The sequence below is a fragment of the Bombus flavifrons genome, chromosome 6 (genome assembly GCF_040668555.2).
Source record: "Bombus flavifrons isolate JBK064 chromosome 6, iyBomFlav1_principal, whole genome shotgun sequence".
Lineage (NCBI taxonomy): Eukaryota > Metazoa > Arthropoda > Insecta > Hymenoptera > Apidae > Bombus > Bombus flavifrons.
In genome coordinates this window covers 16,835,538-16,852,089 of record NC_138447.1, presented here as the reverse complement: position 1 = coordinate 16,852,089, position 16,552 = coordinate 16,835,538, and the positions used below count along the sequence as shown (strand labels likewise).

Genomic DNA, 16,552 nt, shown 5'->3' with positions numbered 1-16,552 from the left:
TCTACGTGCGTTAACTAGCTTGGACGCTGTGTCACTTATAGAGGGGGACCGTGGTAACGCTTCGGTGACTTTCTGATCAAAGAGAATCTTGGGTCGTTACGTCACAGAAACTGAGGACTCGTAGCTTCAACTTTGCGACAGTCGATCGTCGATGTTGAAACTAAAGCGAAAGAGAAGATAAAGATCGTAGTTGTTATCTATGTTGTTTAGAGTTATATGGTTGTGTTAAAAACTTGTAATATGTTATATGTAATATGTTGTTGCAAACGACAAAGTTGCAAGTGTTTGAGACTAGGCTCATTTATTTAGACTGTCTTCGAATAGTCTAATATCATTTTACCGTAGATTATCAAACGTGACTTTATTTTTCACTTTACAGCTGGATCGGCAGCCGAGAAAGGATACTTTGGTCCTTGGAGGCAATGCAAGCTTCTACTGTACGGTAGAGAAAGATGCGGCCAAGGGGTTTCCAGATTCCAGCCAGTGTGTAAGTTTACTTTAGATGTCATTACCTACCTTACCTCCCGTAGTCAAAATCATTTTTCCAAAAAAAAAAAAAAAAAAAAATAATAATAATAATACAATTAATAGTTAAATGAATGTTATCCGTAATGAAGGTATTATAAAGGATTCCTTCAGAGCAGTACATCTGACCATGTTTCCAATACCGTGAAATAAGCCAAACGGCTCGACTGTTTATTCCAGTAGTCTGCTAACAAAACATAAAAATCCTGTTGCGAAAAGTCACAGAAGACATTACCCATAAAATACCTAAATAAGCCAAAGTAAAGTCTCCGAGACTGTGGAAACTTGGAAGTAATCTTTATCACGGAAATAATCCTTTTATCGAAGCAAATGGATCGTGGAAGATGACGAATCGAAAGTGACATAAAGATTTTCTCTTTTTTCAGTGGCTGTGTGGGTGGCAGGATTAGCCGCTGCGGCCGCCTCTGCTCTTTTGGCGATCCTGGTCGGTCTTGCCGTGCTACAACTGGCGATGGCTTCCTCGGCGAAACGAGTTATTATTTCGTACAGCACTGCTCTGATAGGGAAAGTGGCTCTTGCCACATTGGCCAGTGAGTATTTCTAAGAATATAATCGTTCGAATTAATGCGATAGTATCACCTATTATTTACCATTCAGTGCGATCGTTAGACCGCAGATTTTTATATATAATTTTTGTTTATATAGGTGTATAAACATATAATATAACATATTCAAAGTGCTCGTTATAATATTTAACAAACAAAATGTATCTAGGTTCTATTTTTGAAATTATATTTATAAAAGCATGCATTTGCATAGATATCCGCAGTCTAAGGATGTTTCGTATGCGCATATTATGCCTTTAATAAACTAGGTTTTATTTGGAAGACTAAGTAAAGACATATACGTTTTTACTATTAATAGGTAATAAAAAATTTTCTATAAGGAAAAATTCGATTCTGATAAAGTTAATTACGATCCGCTTGAAATTCCTCTTGATCATTTATGTCTGGTTAACATTCGCTATTGATAAATATCAGATAATCAGGTTGCAAACAGGAAACTATCTTATGCAAGTTATCTGTAGATAACTCGTTTATAGTCGAGTTCCATTGAATAATTGATAATTGCGAAACTGGTCTTCGAAACGGGATTGTTTGAGTGAAGTAGGCGTGAATATTAATTAAGCGTGAAATGTACGATATAATTAAATGGCAAAAAAAGGGAAGCAACAAATGAAATTTGTTATTCGAGAATACTATAAATTGGAACGAAATAGTCGAATATATGGCATTGGGTAAATATTTCACTTTAATTGCAAACTGATTAGCACACGTGTCTGACACAGGCAGAAGTTTATGATGGTCTGAATGGTATCGTGGAAAATATAAATGGAAATGAATGTTAAGATTTATTTAATTATGGAAATGTGCCTCAGTTTCGTTTTCTACTCGCCGCTCTCTTTGTTTAATATGACTTTTTTTATTTCTACCCGCACAATTGCAATTAACGATATATTGATTACGTTTGGCGTCTTTATTTTCCGAGATTGCAACTTTTATTTGTATTTTTTTATACATTTTAACGAGGTCGTATTACGCGTAGGGGAATTCGGTGTCTACGCGATTCTTTAAATCGTTATAATTTACAAAATTGCGGAACACGTGGAAATTGTAGAGCGTAATTCAGGCGGAGAAGTCCTTTTGCATCAGACAGTGTCGGAGAGTTTTGCAATAGGCTGACCACGGTAGGATTACCAGTCACTTGTCTACTTACTGGCCTACTTACCCTTAGACGAAGAATCGAATATCTGCGGTGGATCTTGTTGCTGTAAAGTGATACGCGTTAAACTCATAGATCGTGCAGTCGACCGCGTTTAATGAATGAATTTTTCCCCTTCGGTCAATGTTGCCTCTTCAAAAAAAAAAAAAAAAAAAAAAAAAAAAAGAAAAAAAAAGAAAAATAATTATTTGCTTACTGAATTATAAAAATATCTAGATACGTATTACGTAGAGATATATTTTCTGTTTGTACGAAAACCGTAGAGTATGAATATTTTTGTTCCAGCTTCCTTGGCAATCGTAGCAGCGAGTCTGTTTGCCCTACAAACCGATGACAGAGCTAGCAGCTTCGTTATCACGAGGGGAGAAGCGTTTTATATGCAGGTAAGCTTGAAAATCCTGTTTCCAAGTGTTTATTCGTGTGTCTACAACCAGTCCGCGTACCAGATTTTGTTGAAAAAATGTATTTTGAAATTTCCTGAAGAGTAATATTCATCAAGTCGAATATTTTAACAAGAGGTATTTGTCAGAGAAGTGTTTAAATTGCAAGATAAAGCTCTCGCGTGTATTCCTGTTATTCGAGCTTCGAGCCAGTATTATCTATATAAGAGTTTTAATCTAATGCCTCCAACTCTGCTTTTACTACGTTTATACATATATGCGATTATATAGATTTTAATTCTTATCTCATTTCCATTACACTAAATTACTCTATGCAATCGATTCTACTTTAACTATCGACTCTTAGTGGTACACAGAGATGATTAGAATCGAAGAGATACGATGGAAATAAATACATATATGCGTATAACTGTTATATAAATATTTATGGAAGTTTATATTCTTACGAATATTTCGGTCACGATTGTTTATTTTGTATCTTTTCAAATATATCAAAATTAAATTTTCCACTCATTTGCACACATTGTTAATAATGAAAAACGCAACATCTAAAACCAGCCAGTGTAATAAGAAGTTTGATCGTTCGATTACTTCAATTCACTGACACAGCTGCTTTAATTCTCAGATTCCTTCGTTCTCCTTCGATTAAGTTCCTTCAGCTTTTTCTCCAAAATTTCCTCTCCACTCTTCGAATCTCCGTTTCGTTCGTGCTGATAAATCGCTGGTAAAGCCTGAAACTTTCACCAGCGTAATTCTCCTCGAGACCGATTAACTCGTCCATCGAGCTAGTTTCCTTCAGGATCCTTCTCATTAGCATAGTACACTTAACGAGGGAAACTATCGACCGCTGCTCCGTTCCTCCACGATATTTCGATGGAGCGCGTTGCCTCTTCGTCGAAACCTGTTGCTCCTATCTGAAAGGAAGCGAAACCGTTGCACGTTCACCTGTCGAGCAACTAGGCTCTCGTTGTCTCGATAGCGGAGCATCATTTATCGTTACAATTTCCTGACGAAGCCACTCGAGGACAGATGTTGCGACTCTGTGGACAGATCAGCCTCGGTCCCGTGGCTTTTCCGAACAAATGCTGCCTTGCACTTACGGTTACGCGTGACAAAGCTGATCTTAGTTCTTGTAAGTGTTCGCTATGTTATATCGAAGCAGACGTGCGCCGCAGGATATTTTAGTATTTCATATATGGCAGGGGAACTAGTTATTGAAATATTGCGATGAGACACGAGTGACAGCTTGGCGTTTAATATTAAGAGAGGGTTCTTGGATTCGTTAAAGTAATTGTATTTGCACAGGGTGGTCTGTAACTGTCGGTATAATTGGATACAGAGCGTGATTCTACGTGACGAAAATAAGGCAAGAACATGAAGTAACATTCTTTCGTACGACGCTTCGTTTCCGAGGGGATCGTCTGTGAAAATTTATCGAGTCTGCTTAAAGTTGGCCAAGTGCAAACTAGGTGAAATAAAATTTTTCCTATTATTTTCAAGAGAATAAAGTTTGAACTTGTCTGGTACACGCGTACGATACGAAACGTTTAAAATTTATTTTTCTCGAAAAGAAAGCCTTTTATCAAGAATTGTATTTTTTTTTTTTGTTTTTTTACTTATCTACTATACGTCTTACTTATCTTCGCATGTATGTCGATTATCTACTCTTGTTCAGTCTGGAATTAGCAAAAAGCTTAAGCATATTTGACAAATTTTCAAGCTCGATTTTCTCGGAAACGAAACGTCATACGAAAAAAATTCGATTTCACGTTTTCATCGTATTTTTCCACGTAGAATCGGCCAATTGTACTCAATTGCGCCACCAGTTACGGATTATCTTGAATATCACATACGGACCTCCTGTACAGAGATTTTTTACGATATTTTGTCTTTGAGGAAAAATAATAGAAACGTTAGTTGCTTGAAATTTCGAATTTTCCACGATATAATCCGTTTCTTTGTCGTCGTTTGATCATAATTTGCAGAATTTGTTTGAAAATTACGTCATTAATTGATTCGTAGACTCATTGACGATGGTAAACACCGATAGCCTTTTTGTTTGTAGATAGAAAACTCCGTGGTTTATCGACGTTAAAACGAAAACTGGTACGAATTTGCATGTAGCATAATGACGTCGACTTGTAGAAATATTGCGGTTATTGGAACACCGCAAGAGATAAGGATGATGACGACGATACGCCTCGACTATCCATCGGTATATCGTAAGATCGTACCGATGCGTCGAGTTTCTCTTTGGTCGCAGCCAAGTTATTAGAACGGTAATCAATGGAATGACAAATGTATTTAGGTAGGAAATTCCGACTCCTTTTCACCGTTTTCCACGGTACACTTAAGTCTCGAAGTGACATTTGAAACGGTCGGCGTATATAATTTTATGAAAGAAAGTTCTAGAGAAACTTACGGTGATTCCTTACTTTCGTGTTTAAATGTACTAGCTACGTTATATTTTGAAAAAGAAAGCTGTGTCAAAAACGTGTTATTTAGAAAATATAATTTTTTATAGAAAAATAAATAGTAGATAAATCGGATATCAGTTATCGCAACATTTTTATTTGGCTTTATATTTTATTTTCCGATACAAGATAAAAGATAAAAGATAAGAGAGAGGAACGTGCGCTGCTCTCGATAATTTTACAGCTATTTATCAGTGTCCTCGTTTTCCAAACAAATCTTTTAAATTCAAACGACGTCGTTGCAAATATTAGAATTGCCGATCGAGATCGTTCGTCGCTCGAAAGTCTCTAAAAATCTACATGCAAGAATCGGAAACAGTGTCACTGAACAAGATTACGTAATATCACACTGACGTAATCCTTGTTTCCGACAACGTATCGTAATTAGACACTCATTAACCATTATCATTCTTCTTGGCTCAACTGGAATTATACTTATCGCAGTACATTTACTATCTAACTGTGTGCATCGAATAATTTCCACGTTAAATCCAATTAACACGCGACCGATTTTCTATCGATCACTTTCTATCGAATCGATGCCACAGAAATCGATCGTTCTACCGATAATCGTACGGCATGTTTCAAATATACGTATCATATTGAAATAAACGTATGCACATACGTAATATGTGTACGGTACGCAGATTCCAAACGAAGTGTGAAACGTATACGCGAGTCGCGCACGATCGAGGAATTAAATACTTAAAGGCCACCTGATCAGAAACAGCTCGCAGGTGTTTCGTTAAGCCCCCCGCAGGGGCTTAGTTAGTATGTGTCGGAGCACCCACGACTGTTGGACACTTTAAAAACAATGAGACGACATTGGCGGACCCTCAGTGAACGTTTTGGCGCGGATCGTTTGCCAGCAACGTGCGTCCCCGTTCCTTCGTTTCACCATACAACTTTTCCACGATCGTGTACTCGGCCTACGAACTTTACCAGTGATTTCTGTTCCCGTTTCTTCCTTGGAATTATTTTTTTCTCTTTTTTTAACGAAAGACAAATCGCAGTCGTGTTTTATTGACCGAGCTGTTGTTCGACGCGTAGAATGGCGTTTTTGTCGATCAGTTCTCCGAATGTCGACAAACTTGCAACGAGTGTTTGGCGTGTTAATCTGTTAATCGAAATTCGACGGACAAGCGGTAGATAATACGGTGATTTTACGGAGATTCTGTTTTTATTTTTCATTATTAACAGGCTCTTAACGAACGCTGTGTATCGAGCGTATGTAAAATAATTTTCAAGAAACGAGATCGCGATTCGGAGCAGCCTCATCGCAAAAACGTAAAGCGTTTCGTAAGGATTGTTGTGTTTCATAGCGAAAGTTGTTAAACAGGTTGCCATTCGGTAGCTAGCTACGATGAAACACGAGATCGAGACGCGTTATCTATCGATACTGTTGCACGATTGATCAGTGATACGGCTCGCGTGATCGGTGGACGTTAACCTTAAGGCGAACATCTTCTTCGATCTACGTTCTCCGATTAATTCAAAGACTATATAAAATTTCTAATTACGATGATCTATCGCTTCGAAATCGCTTCGTCGAACCTTTGAAAACTTCTTCCAAAGAAACTTACACAGTTAAATCTATAGAAGAAATTTCCGTTATAAGAGAAGTTCTTGATTCTTCGATCAAAAGAAAGTGGAAAGCAGAATGGAGGGAAAGTCGAGAATGAAAAGTTACGAATGTTAAAGGACATGGAACCGTCATATTCGCGAATATAAAGCTGTGCTGTGTGAAACGTACGAAGTTTTTTATGAAATACACTTTATCCGTGTTACGCGACGATCGCCACACGGGTGTACTATAGTAGCGGATGCAAGATGATGGAAAAGAAGAGGCGCAGCCTTCTGAGAGAGGCCAAGGACGAGATCGAGCTGGACAAAATGAACAAACAGAAACAGGGCAAGGTGAAATCAAGCCGCGATTTATAACGATGTAGAGTTAAGCCCATGGGGATTTCACATTCGCCGGAAGTGCGTTTCGTATTCTACGATCGTCGAGATTCCATAGTTTGACCTTTTTTTTTTTATAGTTTTTTTGTGAGATATAAGAGACGTTTATTTTTTGTCCGTGACATTGGTAGAAAATGAGATTAAGCTTTTTTGTCGGAGAAAACGAAAGATACCAAATCGTATCGGAACAATTATCATAATCGGTAATAACTGTAGGTTTGTGTCGTTCGTTGAATTAGATAATTTATGAAGAGGTTGATATACAGGAATTTAGGAAAAATTGAAAAGTAATTTGCCAATTGTTCTTTTAAAGAATTTGCTTGTTTCGATCGTGAATTTCTCGAAGCATTTCTTTCAGACTTTGGAAATATTAGAGATCCCGGCATAAAAACGTTTTGCGAGGAGGAAGATAAAAGAAAAAGAAAGATAATAGAATAAAAATAATAGCGGTGGAGTCGATCGGATGGAATTGAAGGTTCGAGTTAAGATGCCACATTTTTCACCTCTGTTTCATCGAAAGATACGATCTGATGTTAATCTATAGAAAACCGACGTTCCTTTATATTACAATAATAATACCGTATACATTTTTGCCTCGAATTGATACGGTTCGATCTTTTCCTCTCATCGCATATTCCATACTCGAAATATAATAAAATACCGTTTTGACCGTTGAAAACGTTATATACTTTTCAGATAAATATGAAAAGGCTCGGCAGAATTATTTAACGCGTATCGTATCGATGAGAATTGTACTTTTCTTAATAAGAAAAGAATAAATGTTTTTTAACGCTCGAAGAAGAAATATGAAATTTTATTCTTGACGCCAATAACAACGCCGTTTCTACCCTTCCGCGTGAACTTAACAAAAGAAAATCAGAGTTTGTACGGTAAAGTATTTCATTCGTTGGTGAATGCAGCTCGAATGTAAAGAGGCAGAGGGTCTATCCTTATTTTATCGTGCGGAGAAAAACTGGCGAGGAAACGGAAATCTTTCCCTCGCAAGGGAAGAAATAATCGTTAGGAAATCTTGTTTGCAATTTCCAAAAAGTATGTCACTTCTGATCTCTACTATTTTTGTTTCTTTCACGAAACGAGCAATTCTCTTAGACGCTCAAAGAATAATTCTGTCGCGTCGTTCGACAAACAGAATAAAGTAGCATATAAAGTAGAATATAAAGTATACGCCAGCGATTGTATTGAAAAATAAATTCATATTAAGTTGGTGATTCACATTCGAATATAAAATATTTTATTAAAATAAAGTACAGGTTTCGTAGGATCTGGAGGAAGCACGTACAAAGTCTAAAATCCCGTTGCGAGCATCCCCTAATACCATGGCTTTATCTCACCAGCTTGATCTCTGTAGTCTCTTCCTGCGTACAAGATTTAACCGTGCTTCGACATTTTTTCATTCTGACCTTAATGAATGACAGTGGTACGCGTGGGCTGATAAATAAATCCCAGAGGGAGCAGCGTTTGTTAATCAAATTGTCACCGGACCGTATATTTGGTTTTCCCGTTTTCTCTTTTCTTTTGCTCGGCCGCAGGTCGATACGGTGGAAAGGCACAACGGAAGCTAAAGAAACAACGGTGAATCAATTATTGCGCCGAAACAATGGCTTCCCTGCGTTTTTTCTACGTCTTAATTAAATCCCCTGTTTTCTTCCACCTTTCCTATGTTCTTTCCGCGTTCCCACCCTCCTCCGTTCTTTTTCCTGTGTTCAATGATCGAGCGTATTTCGCAACAAGAGACAACAACATCGGTTAGCTACACGAGAACGAACTGTTTGACGCGCTGAAAACAAGCATTCCGTATAGAACAATATGGACGAACCTTACGAGTTTTAGAACAATGGGAACGTATGAGGCGTCCAGGTGGACGAATTAATGTACCGCTGTTGCGATAACTCGACGATATTCATGTAATTAACGAATTAGAACATTTTAGCAATGGTCAATTTTGGCGCGACAAAGTCGAAAAATTAATTGTACGTCATGGTGCTGTGGATTGAAAGAAGTTTTTTCTTGCGATTAATGAAATATCTCTTAGTTGTTTTCCTCGGTAATACCATATATATATATATATATATATATATATATCCTGTCACGATGTCAGCGTTCTGATAATTTTTGTTTACAAAAGTAAAATAGGTAATTTATTTTTTATGTATTATAATATGCAATTCAGCCTTGTCCGTTCGTGGTAATCGTTAATTTATTGATATTTTTCTGACAAAAGGTCGATAATTATGCGGCTTAGAATTGTCCACGATAACGAACTCGCTTCATCGATAACGAGCGTGCATAATCGATGATTCATCGGACTGCAAACATTCGGTACGATAATTGCGAGTATTTGCGTTAATCGTTGAACGTCGTATTTATCGTGCTTTTTACGTTCCAACGCTCTTCTGGTTTCATCGAAAGATTTATCAAGAATTATCGGGGCACGAGCAACCGTGTATTTATCCGATGAACCGAAGTTTAATTTTTTGGGGGGAAATAGTTTTACGGTGAACCGACTACGACAGGAAACTTATGCTCGCTTTATAAATTCTCTCGATCTATTAATCACCGCGATCTATTTTCCTAAGAGAAAGTGAAATTTTGTCTTAGAACGTTTTGTAAAAATCGTGACAATTTTGGTCTCCGTAACCGTGAATTCGAATAACGCAAGACGTTTAACGTGTTAAACGATAATTTACGATAAAATTATGTCCAAAGTTAAGAAATAATTTGTCGAATCGATCGTTCAGATATACATACCATAGTTGGTTCGAAACTTTCATCGACCAAAGGATACGAAACTTATTGTTACAGTTGGCTGCTATCGCTTTGAACTTTGGCGTGCTGGTCACCGCAGTATATGAAGGTATTTATGCTCGACGAGGCGGTGATCCGACGAAGATTAGGGTTGTCGGTGATCCTCGTGCAGCTACCATAAATAATCCTGGCTACCGGGAACATCAACCCACGAATGGTAAGTTCGCTAGACACGTGATCCCTGTTTAATTACTAAACTACTCTGCTTAATTAATTTCTTTTTTTTTTCTGATCCCGTCTAAATCTAAAATTGTAATAATCAACCGTACAATAGCGGAAAAACTATCGACGTTAACCACGAGCCTATTTATAGAAAAATAATATATCGGAACTCGTTTAATAAAGAAGTCAAAATTTCATAAATTGTAAATTGCGCAAAATACCGAATGTTCTTTCTTCTGCGTTTGTTCGCATTTGAAGGTCACGTTTCTAAAACCTCTGTCACAATCGTATCGTCGCGAGGAAGACTTCGCGAGGAGCAATGATACTTCGTAACAAAGGACCAAGTATTACAAAATGTATGGAGCGCGTGTATGGCATGGCAAAATGAAGTCGATCGAATTTTGGTATTCGTTTTTGTGCGAATGATACGTGAAGAAGTTGAGTAATTTGCTTATTCGTGTCGAAGGGAATCGGCAGATGCGGTAAGTAACGCGAGCAATTTGACACGATTTCAAAATTCTTGGAAGCTCGTGGATATTGCATTGTAGAATTTAGCATTGGAAATTTTGCGTAAGGCTCGTAAGTCATCGATATATCGAGTCGCAGACATTTTTTAACATCGACTCGTATCGAAACTTTCCACCGACGAATTTAGAAGCTTCGATATTAAATTCTGGAATTGGAAAACGTTGAAATATTAAATATCACGATATCGAATGATAGATTACTGTTCGTTTCGGTTTATGGCTAATTAATTAATTGAACTCAAATTCAACCTCTATATGATATCGCGATATGATGCTACGATACTAAATACATTTGTTGCCTGTAGTTTCGCGTCTCCTCGTTCGTCTCTTTAATTTCCGTTCCACACTTCGTTTAAATTTCACATCACAAAATTAGAATTCCTATCGCGCCTATTAAAAAGAAATCTGTTTGAGGTAGCGCAGCAAGCGACATTCGTCCATTCAATACTTTTATATCGCATTTGATAAACGCTTGTCGTAAGTTTTTTCCCACCTGCGATATTACTCGATTTTCTACGGAACAAAGAGAAAGCTCCTGGCTGTCGGCTCGAAGGTAAAGCTTTTCCCTCGTCGGAATATTATTAATGCGGTTAACGAGGCAACGTATCCATTTAGTTCCTAATAGCTTCGCTTCGGTGCACAATTTCGAACGGGTTACATTGAAGGTTACGCGTCAACCAAACGAAACAGTAGATTTTCTACCTGATTTCCATGAATATTTCAGTCAGATTTAGGAATTAACGTATCACACCTATTTACATTTCCTATTTCATCGAAGATAAAACGAGAACAGGATTTTTCTCTCAAAAGGTACTCGAGGTATTTTGAACAAATCTTCGGGAATGTTTTCATCGTAGAAAGGTTATTACAAAATGAGCAAAAGCTTGCAAAATTTTCGAGCAAATGAACCGATGTTTCGGTTCCCTTTTTAAACGTTTCTAAAGAGGGTCTCTCGAGCAAGATAAACTTTAAACATCTTCGTGCGATGCTTGATCTGCTTGAATCGAGCGAAGACGTTCTTCGGGTTGGCCGCTCGTGGCAGAACGTTGCTGCGTGGCTGAAAGTCGAAGGACGTTCGCCTAACAGCTGATGGAAACTCGATATGCCCGAGAAGTGTGTTCGGATGTGAAACGCGGTGAAACGTGACGGGAAGTGAAGGCGAAGGGAGCAAATAGAGAGATCGTACGCCAGGGATCGGAGAAGTAAAAAATGACGAGGGAGAACTTGCAAACTTGGAAAACTTGCAAAGAAAAGGGACAACGAGCGAAGTTGCGGAGAGAAAGAACTAAACTGTAAGACGAAACATGGCGTCACAGTAGGAAGGAAGCGCGAGTGATAGAAGGAAAACTAACTGCTAAAGAAACGGATAAACAGACACGAGGACGGTATCTCGAGTGAAAAGATAGTGATTAAAATTTAGGGGGAGGGGGGAATAAATCAAACGGATGCTGCGTGCAAAAGGAATCTTCTTTTTACAAGATATTTTACGAATTAAACGAATGCCACTGCAATTTGTGAGTTTTGTATACATCTCGATCTGCCTCCCGTTTCGACCACCAAAATGATTTGTAACGTTTTACAAAATTCCCCGGCATGAAATTTCCATATTCGCTCTCGAATTGGGAACTTTTTATCGATAGAAAAATGCGACGGAATCGGAAATAATACGATAAGGTTAAAGTACATAAATGAGAAATTACAGTTACTTCTTTGCGCGCGTGCGACGTTGAAGCGCTTAGAAAGATTAAAAAAAAAAAAAAGAAAAAGAAAAGATATCGAAGGCCATAGAAGAAAGGACGAGCACGGAGTCGAGTGGAAAGAGGCGATGTAAAAATTTGTTGCCGAATAACTTGGCGTTTGGATGACACATAGAGTGGAAATTCAGCCGAGTGCTCATCGCGCTCGATCGTGCCTCGTGGTGAATTAAAACGTCTCGATGAATTTCCACGTAGCAAGAGTGCAGGTGCGCTTAAATATTACTGCCGCGTACGTGGATGCATGCGTGAAACGTGACACGCGTGTTCATCGAATTGCAACGTGCGCGATTTTTCATAGATTTCGATTTGTGCCTTTTCGCGAAAAACTGCCTTTTTTTCCTTTTTGTTCTCGTGAATTTTCGATCGATCGAAGATTACGATGCTCGTCAATTATAGTTGGTTACTCGTAGCATAGCGGACTATGTAAGAAGCGTTTTACGAAGAGTATTATTTATAGGGGTCTATTCGTCTGGTGTTTAAAAGATGATAGCCAAGATTCTACCTTAATGAGAAATTCCAGAACTAGCGGTTGTTATACGCTGTTCCGGCTGCTTTATGCAATTATTTTGTTCTGTAGCTGGAAATTATGGTGTAATGAGTAATTACTCTTATAAATGATATTAAACGTTCTTACGTTCTTATTAACTACGATTTCTTCGCAAAGAGATTCAAAGAAGCCCTGTAATTGCAAGAGTTTTCGCTACTATAAATTTTCTAATTATTACCGAATACCATGGAGAGACTATCTATTTCAGTCCACGATTGTGCAATCTTACGATATCGTTTAAACGATTGAATTTGTTTATAAGTAGTTGTACATGAAAATATATTATTGTATAACAGTGCTCCTTCGTACAAACGTGAAACCAAGTCTGTGAAATGTCGCGATGTTTATCTCAACGGAACAAAATGGATCGTACGTAATTGGAGAAAATCATATAAGACAAAATGCGTTTATTATTTCCTCGTAAAACGAAAGAAACATTTCGGACGACCTAATAGCATTTGTCCATGATGATTATTTTTTATTTATTAAAGTTCCACGTTCCTCGATTAAAGTTAAATCGTGGAATTTAATTCAATGTACTCGAACAGTTGGGAAACCCGTTGGCCACTTCGGCGGACAATCAATTTCCAAACTTTTTTTCCTATTATCGTAGAGTGAAAGGTTGTGGGACTGTCCACTGTCACACACACACACACAAAATTATCCGTTTTATAGTCCTCGTTTGCTGTTTTTAACTTTTACGACGGTTAGTTTCTTTGGTTAATTAGTCGAAATTTATAATCCAGTTTGTTTTCAATTAAACGTGTTTAACGTATAAAATGGTACATTTAATGTCGAGATTATTGTCGCTACCTTCCTAATTCCAGCCAGGTTTCAAGTTCAGAATAAAAATAAGATTAATCAGATTACGTTTTAATAGTTCGAATTTACGACTGTGAACTGCATTTTAATATATTCTATCGTGCAATGTAATATATGTATATCGTAATACACACTAAGTCGTTGCAAATGAAACGTGTCATTACTAGAAAAAATATGCTAAATTAATATACACATAGTGGACTATCTCGTTAACGCCATTAACCACGATGTTCACGCAAACTCGTATTTTTACCATCGCGACTAAATAAATGGAACCTAAATAGAAATTTATTTCGCTCGCCTGATAGTACAATACGTATCTATTTTATTCAAGATATTTTGTAAATTATTGCGTACTTTCTCGCGTTTAAATTCTCCAGAAATAGAGAAACATAAATTATTGACAGATTTTTTACGCGATTTCACACAAGTATACCTGCTAATCTAATAATATGGTTACATAGTATAGGTATAGCGTAGGCATATCATATATAAAATAGGAAACTTTTATATTCTAAATAAATGAAAATATATATTTGGTGTTTCGAATTTCAGGCGGCAGCATCTCGATGACCGACGCTAGTGGCAAGCCCTATGTAGGCGGAGCCGGAAACGGTTCGATGGCGTCGGTAGCAACTTCCGGAAGCGTGACAAGCACGGCTTCGCCGCTTCGAAGCTCGTTGAAGAAGCCAAAGCCGCTCGGTATCCACAATCCCGGTTTTTCGGCGCACAGTCCGACTCTATCGAGGAACGGCTCGCAGAAAAAAGTGCGAATTCAGACGCACTCTACCGAGGTTTAAACAACTTCCGCGAAGACGAAAGCGTCGATGATGTTTGTTCTCGCGCGGGTCTACTCGCAGCCGATTTCGTCGAAGAAGCATTCCGATACGAAACGAAAGTTCGATGACGAGCGTAGCGAGGCAACGAGACTCGACGAGGTTCTTTATCGCGAAAGCGGAGAAACAGTCCGCCGATTCTTTCTGGTATTAATTTTATTTAGACGCTCGTAAAAAACGTCGCGATACTTATCGATGAAGTTTCTTCGTTACTTTATCGGGTCTTTCAGAACTTTCCTACGCGTGAGAATAATATTGTAACCCTCTATGGCGAAGATGTTGATTTGTTTATAGAAAAGCAAATAATTGGGACAATTTTTCCCATATTTCGAAACCATATTTCGATGGAAACAGAGAGTAATTGTTCGAGTATAGATGTTTCTTCAAATTTATATCCTTTTCGAGGCAACTGAGAAAACAGAATTTACATTTGATTTATACGCCAGATATCATTCTAACGAGCAACTCTACTATAATTATCTTGTACAGTGGTGTTATGTTCCGTTTATTCTGTACATTTAAATTTCCCGTAGATGAATAATCGTGCGCAGTCTACTATAATAATAAGAGTTTGTTAGAAATTATACAGCGACGAAATGTAAATTAATATGTACATATGTAATTTTCAACCGTGATAATATAGAGGGTTGATAGATTTTTCTCTTTACATAAGCAAGGACAAACACGAAGCACGGAGGTACCTTCCTCGATAATTGCTCGGTCGGTTGGTTTCGTTACTCGAGTACTTCCGACGATGTGACGCTCTATCGAGGCGAATGGAAAAGACTTTCTCGCGATCTTGGACTATAAAGTTGCAACTGAAAGACCCAGATAGTGTTATCGCGCGATCGAAGGACGACCGTGAGGACGTAGGAAATAAACCCTGTTGAAAGTGATCGAGGGAATCGCAGAGGGAAATTGCTTCGACTACAATCTCTGATGGCGTTGCTACGTCTTCGAGAACGTTGTAACCTTCGGCTCAAGGCGCCAAGCGTCTGACGTCGACCGATATTTATGGTAGACGCGACAATACCGATTCAAAGGTGGAGCTTACGATCCACCCCCGCAACGATTTCGTCGTCGACTTACTCGATAAGAAACTTTCAACGATTCTGTAAGAGTTTCAGTTCTCGTCCGTTTTCTTCTTTCTTCGAGTCGCGCTCGTTAAGACGCGAAAGTCGTAATTTATCGAAGAGTATTTTACTTTTTTTTTTTTTTTTGGTATTTTATTTCGTTCGAAACTGATATTAAATCGAAAGATGCAAGGCGTTTAAAGATGTCCACGTTTCGAGAAGGAGGATGCCGATGGATTCGGTGCGCTCGATCAGGCGAGGATCGAGAAAACCAGCCAGTCGTGTTCGCTGAGATTACGATTTAAGTTCCCAGCGGTTCCAACCGCGAACAAGCAGAAATTAACCCTTTGCGGTCTGGTTGCTTGGTGCAGTAAGCTTACTCGTGGTCCGGCCACGTTTCAGAATCGTATCGATTACTTGCACGAGCAAATTTTTCCAAAGTACCGCGCGAAGTGGATGTTGGATGAAAATATCGCTCTTATATCCTTCTCCGTTTTGAAAATATTTCAAACGTTTTAAGTCGAGCATATACGTATTCGAGCGGTGTTTAAAAATTCTCAACTATCTACTTCTTCGTTAAAATCTTTTTTTTTTTTTTTTTTGTTAGCATCTTTCCATTTGTCAAGGTACATCGAAATATTTGAAGTTATATCGTTGGTTAAGTTATTAAACGTAAAGTTATTAAAGTTATACAGTCTGTTGTAAAATAACGAGTACGTGGCTGAAATTGGTTAAAGAATAAAAATGGTAAAATTTCAGTTATCTCGGATATTTGGACGTTTTAATTAAAAGAAGTAGTTCGATTAAAACCACTAATTTTCTTTGTTGACTTAACCAAATAGAAATTATTTAAATTTTTGTGTAACATCGATTCGAAGATTTCTACTCGGCACCGTT

The 16,552-nt window shown here is 37.9% G+C and overlaps 1 protein-coding gene across 2 annotated transcripts in view; it reads left to right on the top strand.

The window, feature by feature from the left end:
• The window catches only part of LOC138180705 (uncharacterized), a 50,100-nt gene extending 35,104 nt beyond the window's left edge, over positions 1 to 14,996 (top strand). For both annotated transcript variants that reach the window (XM_069114793.1, XM_069114792.1), the window contains 5 exons: positions 380 to 487; positions 912 to 1,076; positions 2,554 to 2,651; positions 9,929 to 10,088; positions 14,302 to 14,996. In XM_069114793.1, the coding sequence (XP_068970894.1) occupies positions 380 to 487; positions 912 to 1,076; positions 2,554 to 2,651; positions 9,929 to 10,088; positions 14,302 to 14,546 (776 nt within the window). In that variant the 3' untranslated portion in view covers positions 14,547 to 14,996. The remainder of the gene's footprint in view (positions 1 to 379; positions 488 to 911; positions 1,077 to 2,553; positions 2,652 to 9,928; positions 10,089 to 14,301) is intronic.
• Positions 14,997 to 16,552: the final 1,556 nt, after the last annotated feature.